Genomic DNA, 13902 nt, shown 5'->3' on the forward strand with positions numbered 1-13902 from the left:
TATATTTATGGTTGTGAGCCTAGCCTTTAACAGCTGAGCCATCTCTCCAGCCAAGGAAAATATATTTTATGTTACAAATCTTCCATATCCTAAAGATTCAAGTTACTTTGTTCCGCTGTGATCTAAATGCCATCAAACACAGAGTCCTCCTCTTTGAGGGGCTACTCCGTTGCCAAGCCTGTGTCCTTCAGACTGATAGGATCCCTTTGTGTGTCTCAGTTCCTTAGGGGCACTCAGGGCCTTCAGGCTCTGAGTCACTGACTTGTACACTGAAACTCTTTCCTCAGATCATTAAAGACTTTTACCTTCTGGGACGAGGAGAACTATTCCAGGCCTTCATTGACACAGCTCAACACATGTTAAAAACACCTCCCACTGCAGTAACAGAGCATGGTAATTGTCATATGGCCCTGAGAGTAAACAGTTTCTTGGCTCATGTTGTGTGTTGCATGTTTGCCTGCAGAGGCCAGAAGATAGAGAAGTTGAATCAAAAGCATTTGTGAGTTGCCATGTGGGTGCTCGGAAGGGAACCCGGGCCCTCTGCAAGAGCAGCCAATGCTTTTAACTACCAGCGTTTATAGGCCCCAAAGCCCATTTTTATCTGGTATATAATGGAAACCTCAGAGAGCCTGGTTAGAAAACAATTTACAGTCATATCCAAAGCTCCCTTATGCTCGGGGTATAACTGGGTTTCAGAACAACCACAGCAAATGATCTCAGTCCTATCAAGACTTTTGTCCTTACCTTTGATGCCCACCCCCACCCCACCCCACCCCCACGCACCCACGCATAGACATCAGTAATAGCCCAACCTGGTCTCTCTGGGAGCAAAATCTAAAAGTCTAGTGACGTGCTTAGTTTTGGTTGGCCCTCCCCAGATCACATGGCTATCATTTTAACAGTGAAGAAGTCAAGCATTAGGATATGCCTCTTTCAGCCAAGTGTCTTCCCAATGGCTGCCTCCATCCAAGCACAAGAAAAAATAGCAAGGATCTGAGCCAAGAAAAAGAAAACGAGAGAGAAAGTGGAGGGGGTGGAGGGGGTGGCTCTTCTAGCTTAGTGAGACAGTGCCCACTCACGGTGCCCGCGTGCTCTTCCCTGCAGATGTGAACGTGGCCTTTCAGCAGTCCGCACACAAGGTGCTGCTGGACGACGACAGCCTTCTCCCTCTGCTGCACTTGACCATCGAGTATCACGGGAAGGACCACAAAGGTTTGCTCTTCCTCCTCTCTGCATCTTCGGGTCATCATTATCCCTCCACAGACGCTGTCTAGCTTTGGACCTTAGAGATCATCCTGTCTAGTACAGGTACAAATGTAATTCCAGAAAGGTTGAGGTGGTCTGTCCAAGGTTGTTACTGAGATTGCATCTATGTTTTTCTCTAAAACACCTCTCAGAACAAGCTCTCACGGATGTCCCTTCACCTTTACTGCCTCTCAGGGCAGCCTTTCAGCAGCACTGAAGTCTCATTTTAGGTGTCTAATTCTTCTCTCTTGTTCTGATTAACCAAGTTATATTTTTATTATCTTCTTATCCGTAGCAGATGCCACCCAGCCCCGAGAAGTGCCTTCTAGGGACACATCCCCCCGGGAAGGCCCCGCGTCGGGCTGGGCCGCGCTCGGCCTCTCCTACAGAGTCCAGTGGCCGCTGCACATTCTCTTCACCCCAGCTGTCTTGGAAAAGTGAGTATTAGCACCTTACATCCAAGAAGTGAGCTGGAATAGGATTGGTGCAAGCAAGCCAGTCGTCCAACTGCTTTCTATACTAGTAGGCCAGAGGCTGCACTCACTTGTCTTCAGGGGCTACACAGGAGTTCTAGTTTTCTCTTGCTCTAACAGACTATAATAAAAAGCAACTTGGGATGCCAGAGAGATGGCTCAGAGGCTAAAAGTACTAGCTGCTTGCTCTTCCAGAGGTCCTAAGTTCAATTCCCAGTAACTACATGGTGGCTCACAACCATCTATAATGAGATCTGGTGCCCTCTTTGGGTGTGCAGGCAGAACACTGTATACATAATAAATCTTTAAAAAAGAAAGAAAGAAAGAAAGAAAGAAACTTAGCCAGGCGGTGGTAGTGCACACCTTTAATCCCAGCATTTGGGAGGCAGAGGCAGGCGGATCTCTGAGTTCAAGGCCAGCCTGGTCTACAAAGCAAATCCAGGACAGCCAGGGCTACACAGAAACATCCCCACCAAAAAAACAAAAACAAAAAAAAACAAAACAAAAAAAAAAACACAGCACACACACACACACACACACACACACACACACACAAAACAACCTGGGAAGAAAGGACTTATTTGGTGTTCCTGTTTGGATGGCAGTCCTTCATTGAGGGCAGGTAGTGTAGGAATTCAAGTAGGAGCAGAAGCAGAAACCATAGAGGGATGTTTCTCACTGGCTGCTCTTCAGTTAGCTTTCTTATACACCCCAGACCTACCGGGCCAGGCGTGGGCCCTTTCACATCAACCATAAATCAAGAAAATGCCGATAGGCCAATCTGATGAAGGTACTTCCTTAATTGAGGCTCCCTCTTCCTGGGTAACTCTAGCTTGTGTCAAGTTGACCAAAACAAAACAACCAAACAAAAAACTCCAGCGCGCATTAATGAGTGAGCGACAGCCATGAGACAGTAGGAATGGAAAGCATAGAGCCACTCAAGAGTCCTGAGATTAGGGCTGAAGAAATAGCTCAGTGAGTAAAGGAGCACCTGAGTTTGAATCCCTAAACAGCATGTGAAGCCGAGTGCCACTATGCCTGCAAGGCCAGCGTTTCTACAAGGAGATAGGAGGTAGAAACAAGAGACTATCAGTAAGTACTCAAGCCAACCAGTTTGCCATGCAGAGGCAAACTGCAAAAGACCCTGTTTCAAGCAAGGTGTAAGGGGTGGTCCAGTTTGGCATTTACATGTGTGCCGTGGCATTGCCCACCTACATTCAATCACTTAAACACACAAATGACACTTAGATTTGTGTGTGTGTGGTTATGTGTCTCACACATGTATGCTGGTGCCCATGGGGACCAGAACTGAAGTTGCCTGTAATTGTGAGGCACCCAGTATGGGTGCTAGGAACTGAATTTAGGTTTTCTGCAAGAACAGCAAGTACTCTTAGCCACTTAACCATCTTTCTAGTCCCAGATTTTGTTCATTTGTTTGAGACAGGGTCTCTGTATATAGCCCTGGCTGTCCTGGAACTCACTATGTAGACCAGGCTGGCCTCAAACTTAGAGATCTGCCTGCCTCTGCCTCCCAAGCACTAGGATTAAAAGTGTGTACCACCATGCCCGGCCAAGACATCTCTTTTTAATTGACAAATAAATGATTGCAGATGTACTATTTGTAGATGAGTTTGAGGCCTCTGGAATGTGAAGTCTCAGGTACCACACTGAGTTCTGGCATTTGACTATTCTATCAGTCCTTAGAAGTTTCTCTCCTGGTTTTTATGATTTGTTGTTGATGATGTTAAGTTACTTGGGAGCCTTGTATTAGCTGGGGTTTTATTTTGGCCTGTAGCATATAGCATCAGGAAGGAAAGTCAGCAGGAACATGGAGACAGGAACTGAAGCAGAAATCCTGGAGCATTGCTGCTTTACTGGCTTGCTGTTCATGGCTCATTCTGCCTGTTTTTTTGTTTTGTTTTGGTTTGGTTTTTGTTTTTGTTTTTATTTATAGTACTCAGGACCACCGCACATCATATCAATCATTAATCAAGAAAATGTCCCATAGTCTTGCCTGCAGGCCACTCTTAAGGATACACTGTCTCAAAAGGTGCTCTCTTCACAGATGACTCTAGCTTGTATCAATTTAACTAAAAAAGCGAACCAACACAATCCTATTACCTCCACGGGGAGGCAACCAAACTAGGGGGATATAATGAGGGGGCTGGGCCATCATGCAGTCTTGTCCCTTAGAAGAGCATCTGCCCAGTGCATGATGGAACCGTATATCCCTAGGAAGGAGATGAGAGAAGCACACTGCACCTTGAGAAAGGATGAGGAAATCATTCTCCCTGTGGCCACAAGAGTGAGGAAAAGACCGTCTCTTTTCAGCCTATCTCCCAGTAGCCTCCTTGTTCTTCCCAGCTCGCCTACTGTTTTAGAATGCTCAGAAGCTGGGCAGACCAGGCCTAAGAGGAGATGATGCGGCTGCTGCAGGGAGGATTCTGCAACAGGGTCGGAGCTCACAGCCTAGCTAGACAAGGTGTACAGATCTCTTTCAGAGACTCCAAAAGTTGGCTACTCATAGATGCCAACAGTCCATTCACCTCCTTGTTTGATGCATTAAAAAAATATTTAATATTACCTAAAAATTAATGTTAATATTTAATAAAATAAAATATTTTAGTGTTAAAATATTTACCATGTTAGTGTTTATGACAAAATATTTTAAATCTTTAAATTTAATACTTTTGGAATTTTTTAATATTTACTATGTTTTTGTGTGTATATGTGTGATGTATGTGGGGTGGGTGTGTGATGTGACTGGATGTCCTCTCTCATGTTCCATCTTATTCCCTTGTGACAGGTTCTTTTACTGAAGCTTAATTATTTTGTTGTACAACTGAAAATTGCTTCACTTTCTCTGCTATATAATTCACTGCATAAACAGGCTATTCTTCTAGCCTGGAGAGATGCTAGAGCAGTCCCTGTGTCTGCTGTGTGGAGGGGTGCTGGAGTAAGGTCTGTATCTCAATGATGTTTCTGCCGTAGGTACAATGTTGTTTTCAAGTACTTACTGAGTGTGCGCCGGGTCCAAGCTGAACTACAGCACTGCTGGGCTCTCCAGATGCAACGCAAGCACCTCAAATCTAACCAGACAGACGCAATCAAGTGGCGCCTAAGGAATCACATGGCCTTCTTGGTAGACAATCTTCAATACTATCTCCAGGTGTGTCCTGAGTGATGTAAGGAAGAGGTGGGAGAAGGAGCCTAGAAAGCACTGAGAAGGGCCTGCGGGTCTGTATTTGGTAAAATGCTACAGTTGGAGAAATTTGAGTAGTAATATCACTAGGTATGGTGCTTGGCATTTTAAATGGAAATCCGTGGATAAAGGGAGTTAGTCAGGACACTTAATGGGCAATGCACTAGTAGCTGACTTGCCCCTTTGTGTTTGTCAGACACGTCCAACTTTTGACACTGTAGCATAGCATTGTCATTTACAAAGTTCACTCCCAAGAACCGTGCAACAACACCCCACACACTGCCAAAAAAAGAATTGCATAATCTCTTAACTAATTTTATAATTTTGTGTTGCTCCTTGGCTACATGTTGGACAAGCTTGCTATTGCTAACTGGTCAGTCCATGGAAGGGACAAGGCATGAGTGGATTACACTGTGGAAGGGAAGAGTGGTCTACAAAGACATTTGAAGCTATTAAGAATTACCCATGGAGCGGGAAAGATGGTTTAGCAGTTAAGAGCACTGACTGCACTTGCAGAGGACCCAGGTTTGTTTCCTAGCACCCATGTAGTCCCAGAGGATCTGACACTCTCTTCTGACCTCTGAGCACCATGTATGAATGTGGTACACATACATATATGCAAGCAAAACTTACGTTTTTAAAAAACTACACAACTGTGACTGGGAATGTAGCTCAATTGGTAGAGTTCTTAAGTAGCTTACAGGAACTTTGAGCCCCAGCACTGCAAAATGTCAGTTGGCATCAGCCTGTAATCCCAGCCCTTAAGAGGTAGAAGCAGAATAGAAGTTCAAGGTCATCCTTGGCTATGCAATGATTTTGAGGCCAGCCTGGGTTACACGAGACCCTGTCTCAAAAACAGAAACTATACAGCCAGTCCTGTTGACACCCAACTATAATATCCATATTGGAAGTGCCAGGAAGTTAAAATCACAAAGCCTAGGTTGCAGCAAGACCCTGTGTCAAAAGAAAGCTCGGGGCTACAGCCTCCCCTTGCATACACAAGGCCCCAAGCAACACAAACTCTCTACCGGCTCAGCAACTGAAACATGTCACCTGGGACCTTACATGGTAGCAGACTCAGGAACAGACCCTGAAAAGTTGTCCTCTACCCTCCACAGACACTCTGAGGCATGCACAATTCACCACCTACTAAATGATTTGAAGAACCATAGAGAACTCAGGATGTACCAGATGCTGATACATATATAAAATCTGTCTATCAGGTAGATGTGCTGGAGTCTCAGTTCTCACAGCTGCTTCATCAGATCAATTCTACTCGGGACTTTGAAAGTATCCGATTGGCGCATGATCACTTCCTAAGCAATCTGCTGGCCCAGTCCTTTATTTTGCTGAAACCTGTAAGTAGGGGTGGTGGTTTCCTTAGTCTAATTTTAATTTGTTCCTTTAAACTCTTGGTATTAACAAGATATGAAACTGTTAATTAAGCACTTGTTCAATTCCATTTTTACATTTTGGACAACTCAAAGCAAAACAAAATTATAGTGTTAAATGTTACAGGGTATGGTGAACAAGTATACTTAAAAAGAACTATGTATTTAACCCCTAGAAGAAATTACTATATAGGAAAACAACACAATTCATTTTCTCTGTTGGACCAGGATAAGCCAATCATTTGAAAGTTGTTTTCACAGGCACATACTGTCTGTCACTCTTGAGTGTATGTCTATCTGCAAGTACACACACTTAAGTACCTCTGGCAGCACCTCAACCTTGACTATATACTGGAATCATCTATGACCTTGTGAAAATCTTAGGCCAGAGAACACTTATGTCAGACATGCTGACTGGGGTCTAGGCATCACTTATTGTAAACACACAAGCTGGTTCCAATCCCAAGATGACAAGTGGGAACCTGAAATAACCCTACAGTGTTTAGACTTTAATCTCCGCAGTGAGCAGGTTGTACTGCTCAGGGCACCAATCATAAATGGAATGGGCTTTTTGCTCTGATGTTTGAGGCTGTTACTTGCTTCACCAAGGAAGAGCAACTTAAGTAGCTGCCACTCTAAACGGTTCTGTGAACTGCGGTGGTAGGCACTGTTCTTGTAGGGGAGGGCTGTATCCTTGAGGAAAAGCACATCAGAACAGGTCTTCATAATTGAAGTCTTTATTGAGTGCTTACTGTATGCAAGGCACTGGGGATACAAAGAGGTATAAGTCATGGCTCTGCCCTTAAGGAGCTCACAATCTAGTTGGAAAAACAAGACATGTACATACAAAAGTCAGTAACAGCACAGGTTGCCTGAGCAACTGCCAGTGGACAACACAGATGCTACAGCAGAGAAGGGTGGGGCTCACTAAGGGCTGCAGTGGAGAAGGAACATTTCACAGGGAATGGGGCTTGAACTGTTACTAAAGAGAAGAGAAATCCCAGGGAACAGCACTCAAAGGCAAGAGCACACTCAGTGGGCTAAGGAACGGTATGAGGTAATGGTGGCTAGAAGGAGCTTTTGTGCAGAGGAAAGAGGCCGCAGCTGTCCCAGGAAGGGGATGGTCACTCATTCTGCGTGGTGCTTGGGAATGCCAGACAGACAGCCTTGAAGGTGGGGGTGTCTGTGCCAAGTTCAGACCTTGGAGGTCAACTGTTAAGACTATTTTCCCAAACCTTGCATTTCTAACAAGTTCTTCCTTCATGTCTGTGTTTGTTGAGTAGGTGTTTCACTGCCTGAATGAAATTCTGGATCTGTGTCACAGTTTTTGTTCACTGGTCAGTCAGAACCTGGGTCCACTGGATGAGCGAGGAGCTGCCCAGCTGAGCATTCTTGTGAAGGTGAGCTGCCTAGCTACTGGAAATACATACCTGCACCCCCACCCCATGGAGAAAGCAGTCTTTGCTCTGAGTCAGTAAAGCACTTCCCAGGAAAGACAGAAATGACAAGATAAAAAGATCAAAGTGTTGGAATCAGTGAGTTTTGAAGATGATTAATGTGCTGCCTGCCTCACAGTGTTCAGAAATAGTACAGCCCTGAATAGTTTATTCAGCCCACCAAGGACGCATTGGCTTTGTGCTCATTTTCTCACATCCCACTTCCTTCCCTGAACCAGCCTCCCATCTCACTTGTAATTATAATCTGAATATATTTCCTTGTAACAGAGCAAGCTCACTGCAATACTAGTATGTGATAGAATATATTATTCTGAAATGAGCTGTAAAATTCCTACTAATGAGAAAGTACTTTTCACAGAAGTCATGCATCTCACAAATGTGGTACTAACAAGTCAAAGTCATTTTAGGAGCTGACTGAAATAGGAATATGGGAAGGCCAGGCATCCTGCAGAAATTTAAGCAAGGCTTTTTCTAAGAACCCTAGACACCCAGCTCTCTGCATGGGCAGTGACAGCTATGCTCTCTCAACAGGGCTTTAGTCGCCAGTCTTCACTCCTGTTCAAGATCCTTTCCAGTGTTCGGAATCATCAGATCAACTCAGATTTGGCTCAATTACTGCTCCGGCTAGATTATAACAAATATTATACCCAGGCTGGTGGAACTCTGGGCAGGTAGGAACAATCCTTGGGGGGACTCATTAGATGGGGGGCAGAAGGGGGGGAGAGACAGGGTACTGAATTGTAGAAATCCAAAATGCAACTTTAACCATTATCTCCAAATGCCCTCATTTTATAAGCAATGCTCAGATATATGGGGAGTTGGGTGTTTGTTGCAGGGAAGGGGTGGGTGATCATGTTCCTTAATTTTACTGGGATTTATTTTCTGGTAAAAATAATCAGCTTAGTAAAATACTCCAGCTGAGAGTAAGTCTGTGCACTGCTGTGTTCTGACGGGCAGGCTGGCTTCTGCAAGCTACTCTGACAAGTACCAGCAATGCAGCTGTGCCACCATGCTTCACTGGCCACAGCTCCGTCTTGGTGAAGTGGGCAGTGCCTCATCTGAACTTCTTGGATCTAATACAAGATCTGTGTCAACAGCATTCCGTTGCCCTCCACTGCCTTCTTCCTCTCCAACATGTCCACAAGCACCCTCTCTAACTAGCTTAGCAGAAGCCAACCTTTCAGTATCAAGGTGTTAGCTATATTTCACATTGCCGTGCTTTTTGGAAAGCATGATATTTAATGTAACTTTTTTTTTCTTTTATAGTTTTGGGATGTAAAAACTCTGGTTCATAAAATGAAGTAACAGTCAAATCCTGCCACGTTCTGATGTCTGGAACAAACCTCTCTAGTCATTCATCAGATGCCTGTGGACTGGTCAAAGTGCATACTTCTAGAAGCACTCCAGGGGTATAAATTGTCCTGCCATTCCTGTAGGGGGACTGGGGTCCCAGGAAGGCTGTGACACTTTACACTAAGACATCTGTTGGGTGGGTCACATGTGCAACAGTGGTGCATTCAACATTTACTATGTCCCTATGGAAGAGACGGAAGTAAACAATGTGGATAAAGTATGGATAGGTTTAGCTCATATGTAAGAAAGGAGTCGTGGTTATGAATGGGTCTGCTTCTAGATGTTACCGCCAAATTAGAAAACCCTTAAGACAGGCTGTGGGTTTTCCCTGTTTCTTTACCTTGTAATTTGTAACTACACAGATTATCTTTATCCTTCAGAAATTTAAGATTTGAGAGCCTCCCTCCTTTAAGGATTCTCCAAGCCTAATCTGAAGAATTCAGCCAGTGGGTTCTAATTCTTCCAGACTGGTAAAAGAGCAAGTCTAAAGACGATAGAGGTCATATTGTTCAGATTTTAGAAACTGAAAATTGCAACCTAGTTTTCCCACCATAAACAAACCACGTGAGTTAAGGTTATGGTCAGATAGCCTAGCCACTTGCAGTCACTAATGTTTGTATTAGCATAAACGAAGGAAATGATACTTCGTTTACATACCTTCCCTCCAAGCTGGACAAGAATGCAGTGTTGAGGCCTCAGTTTGTAGTCACTGAACCTTCTACCACCTACTATGAAAGCCTGAGCCCCTGTGCTTGTCAACTAGAGAGGACCCTTCCATTGTTACCTCTGGGAGCAAGGCTTGGCAGACGGTGTCCTGCTGCTTGTTTTTGTAAATAAATATTATTCAAACAGCCACACGTGCTCATTTACCTGTTGTCTATGATTGCTTTTCATTTCATCTCACAGCAAAAGACAAGTTGTGACAGACGAAGTGACAACGAAGCCTAAAGTATTTCCTGTTTGAAAGGCTGTTCCTTAACAAAGATGATGTTGAATGTGAGGGAAGAAATAACTTCCAGCAGCTGTGACAGTGAACTTTCCAGAAAACCATCCTTATCAAGTTTATAGTCATTGTCTATAACAAAGTTCTCCCTTTCAGCTGAGTGCCATAGGTCAGCTGTTAATAAGCTCAGGTCTTGCTATCCCCAGTCCCATTCAACTGTAGCACTGCTGTTCCTCTAGGTCCTCACCTACTTTAAAGTGAGTTTTTACAAGCACAACATTTTAGATGCCTGAGATAATCCTTTTGACAATGACAGTCGTGTCACAGAATAAAGTTCATCCCTACATTTTTATCTTCCTTTGTTTGTTGTACTGCTGAAGTGACAAGCCTGCTGGAAAACTTCAGAGAGGAGCCTATGTTTACCATATTCTGAGATTAAGCTCAAAGAAACAGATGAAGAAATCCCAGTTACTACAACCAAGAGATTCAACATTTATTTTATCATAAAAGTCCGGCAAATAAAACTATGTACAAGTCCATGCAAATACAATTACACACAAGACACACTTAAAACCTGGTTAAAACACAGTCTCCACAATAGCAGGGATAAAACCAGTAAGACCAAGCATCTTTAGTGAGAAACATAATCATGTTTGTATTTTGGATGCTGCTTGAATCCAATTCTCTCCCCAACGATGAGGCACTGGATCACCCACTCTTGTGACACCACAGGCAGCTGCAAGGCTTCAGCACACTTGAGCACCGAGGCTGGGCATGAGGGGTCTGTCACCACCACATCAAATACCCCTAAAGCAATGTCTGCAAGAATTAGGGGGAAGTGAATGAGGAAAGTACATTCAGTTTAACTTTTATTAGAAAGACAGGTGTGCCTTCTAGCCACTATTCCCTACTCTACTCTGCCAAACCAAAGCCCTCTTTCATAGATACTGTATGTTCAAACCTAAAATAAAAGTAATAACCACTTCATAGAACTACTGAATGGAAATACCACTGGAGACTATCGAAGCATGACAGCTTTGTCCTTCGCTCTTTCGGAAGGTGGGACTTTTCTCTCTAAATGAGGCTAACAGCTGAGTCTAAAGACATCCCTGGAGAGACTATGAAACACACTTTGCAGGTACCTTTGTTGTGGGCACTTGAATGGTGCTGCTTCACAGAGGCTGCCCCTCCAGTCATGAGGATCTCAGACCAGAGCTCCAGGAAGTTCTGTTGTTGATCTGACACCAAGAGGACCTTCAGATTCTGAAAAGGGTTTTCACGGGGTTGCCTGCGAAGGAGTTGGAGACAACATTTGGGAACTGGAAAGAAACTTAAGTGCAACCTGTCTGCAAAGGGACTCTTCACATCTGAATGCTTTCCTGACTAGGCCATGTACTGAACATGCCCTGCCTCTCTTCTGAATGACATATGCACTCTGGCATCCCAGACTTTGCTAAAAACAATCAAGTTATGCATCTGAGTCCCCCTCCCCTTCTTTTAAGTTTAATGATTGAAACTTAATCCTAATTTCAGTGCTTCCCATAACGGGGAATACTTATCCTATACACTAATCCCCACACACATTCAGAAGGTCCCCAGCCAATGTAGAATGAGGCTTCAGCAATAAAGTACTTGACTGCTGAAATCATTCCAAATCCACTCAAATTCTGACTTAGTTTACAGACATTCCCAGTTTCTAGTAACACTTCATTTTCTCAACTAGACTTTCCTCCCAGAAGCTAGTCTTCCTGTCTTCTCAGCTCTAGATAGGCTCCTAAATACTCACCAATCCAGAATTCTTTGCTCCTCAAGGCTATACCCTGCAGGCAGCAGATAATTACGGTAGTTTTGGAGCTGGTTGGCATGGCAACTGTCATGGACCCAGACGTGAGACACACAAGGAATTCCACTGGCAAGGCACAGGAAGTACTTCCGGGTTCGACAATGCTGGTCCGCAATTAGGAGACACTGGTAGGCTGTATTACACTGGAAGAAAGCCCAGCTGATGGGTCTGGTGATGTCTAGGAAAACCTTTCCTCACTAGCTGTACATTATGAGCCCTCAAGAGAAGGTGTGAAGGCTTCCAATTGATATAAAAAATACTGCTTAATCTGTTTTTTTGTACCTAAGGCTTTGTTGCTCACTGAAAAGCCAAAACTGCTTCCTGAGATGGTAGTTTGACTCTTTCACCTACAGACTTTGGAAGGCCCAAATCTCAAGGGTCAACCACACCCAGTACCCAACCTTCCAGGCTAGAGAAACAGCAACACCAATAGGCTTTCTACTAAATATAATTTTAATCTATTGCTGTCTCAACAAAGCCACCACCACCTAACACAACCTCTAGCTTTCATTCTTTGTGTACAATGAAAATGCTAGAAGACTTGGTAGCAGTGGTATGATGCCCTGGACTTCAACCAACCTTCCAAATCCCTATTCGGCCCTTTCTCAATACAGAAAGTGGGAAGCCACAAAATAAAGTACTCACCTGGGCTTCATTGAAGTCTTCAAGGATATACCCAGCTCCTGCTCGAAGCTGGCATTCTGTATACTGCTTGTTGAAAGGAGGAATTTCTAAAAATTCTTTATATATATAAAAAAATTGTTATTTTTAATAATCTTATAATTTAAATAACAGTTGGTTTTCTAGGTGCTACTTTAACGCCTATTGGAACTGTTTCCTTTTCTATTCTGTAGCTATTAGTGCTTAGACAGACATAGAAATTTACTAATTGACTTGAGGAACTAAACAGCTTGCATCTCTCATTCATAGTCAGCTTTCAAGACTATACAGTACCAAGTAACAAACATCTATACAGGACTGCCTTGTAAAGTCTCGTTTCAAAAGCTAAGTTTTAAAAGCAACACTGGGAAAGCAAAGAGAAGACTGCAAACCATCTTTAATGCCAGACTGCTGCATGGAATTCAAGGGACTCCTAATACTAAGATCAGGCTTGTAAACGTTTTCTTCCATTGTGTGTACCTGAATTTTGTTTAACAAACCACTTGTATTACACCTGCTCTCTCTTCACCAGAGCACCTCAGATTCTTCCTATGCACCTTCCAAACCATCTAAGTCTTTGTTTTGCTGTTGTTGTTCTTTTTTGAGACCGTTTTCTCTGAGTGGCTGTGGCTGTCCTGGCATTGAACTCAGAGATCCACCTGCTTCTGCCTCCCAAGTGCTGGGATTAAAGGCGTGTATCACACCACCCTGCACACCACCCCCTACCCCCACTCCAAACCATATAAATCTTAAGTACAGCTTCCTATCACTTGCCCCATGCCCTGTACATAATTGGAGAGTAGTTAGAAATAGATAGGAGAGTTACCACACATCTTCAGGGGTGCCATTTTATGACAATCACATTCCCTCATTTTGATTCCTTCTTCCAAGACTCAGCATCAGTCAGAACTCTAACTTACAGCATTCTATCTACTGCTTAGCTTGGACAGGTATCAGATTACTGTCCTTAACTGTATACATTTGATCTACACATTCTCTCCACCACACATCTGTCAGACCTCTGAAATACATTCTATCACCTGCCTATGTATAGACTTCATCTAAACACAAACTAATGCATCCCACATCAATGTGGCATACGGCTTTAAGAATTGAAAGGGCCTAGAAACTAATTCTTCCCAAACTATCCTGGGGCACTGGGACCACCACATCCCTTTCTTACACTCAGAATGAAGTATGCCCTCCATGGGTTTTCTTAATTAGATGCTAAAGCATAAATGGGGAAGGTGGCAGGACTCAGGAACCTGGCTGATGTGTACAGTTACAGGAAGGTAAAGCCAATACTGTATTATTATAATTACAAGCCTGCCATTG

The 13902-nt window shown here is 43.7% G+C and overlaps 2 protein-coding genes across 3 annotated transcripts in view; one reads left to right on the forward strand and one right to left on the reverse strand.

Annotated features, from left to right (window-relative positions):
* Positions 1-9058, forward strand: part of Tubgcp4 (tubulin gamma complex associated protein 4) — a 29782-nt gene extending 20724 nt beyond the window's left edge. Inside the window, exons 11-18 of one of the 2 annotated variants that reach the window (XM_051144483.1) lie at positions 288-393; positions 1105-1212; positions 1541-1682; positions 4710-4887; positions 6144-6278; positions 7595-7711; positions 8300-8439; positions 9035-9058. In XM_051144483.1, the coding sequence (XP_051000440.1) occupies positions 288-393; positions 1105-1212; positions 1541-1682; positions 4710-4887; positions 6144-6278; positions 7595-7711; positions 8300-8439; positions 9035-9047 (939 nt within the window). In that variant the 3' untranslated portion in view covers positions 9048-9058. The remainder of the gene's footprint in view (positions 1-287; positions 394-1104; positions 1213-1540; positions 1683-4709; positions 4888-6143; positions 6279-7594; positions 7712-8299; positions 8440-9034) is intronic. The other variant, XM_051144484.1, reaches the window with a different exon arrangement.
* Positions 9059-10344: 1286 nt separating this feature from the next.
* Tp53bp1 (tumor protein p53 binding protein 1) overlaps positions 10345-13902 on the reverse strand; it is a 70390-nt gene continuing 66832 nt past the window's right edge. Inside the window, exons 25-28 of the mRNA XM_051144488.1 lie at positions 12553-12647; positions 11851-12050; positions 11207-11352; positions 10345-10883 (exon numbers count right to left, since the gene is read on the reverse strand). Of these exons, the coding sequence (XP_051000445.1) occupies positions 10696-10883; positions 11207-11352; positions 11851-12050; positions 12553-12647 (629 nt within the window). The 3' untranslated portion in view covers positions 10345-10695. The remainder of the gene's footprint in view (positions 10884-11206; positions 11353-11850; positions 12051-12552; positions 12648-13902) is intronic.

This window comes from Acomys russatus, chromosome 4, assembly GCF_903995435.1.
Source record: "Acomys russatus chromosome 4, mAcoRus1.1, whole genome shotgun sequence".
In the NCBI taxonomy this organism is placed as follows: domain Eukaryota; kingdom Metazoa; phylum Chordata; class Mammalia; order Rodentia; family Muridae; genus Acomys; species Acomys russatus.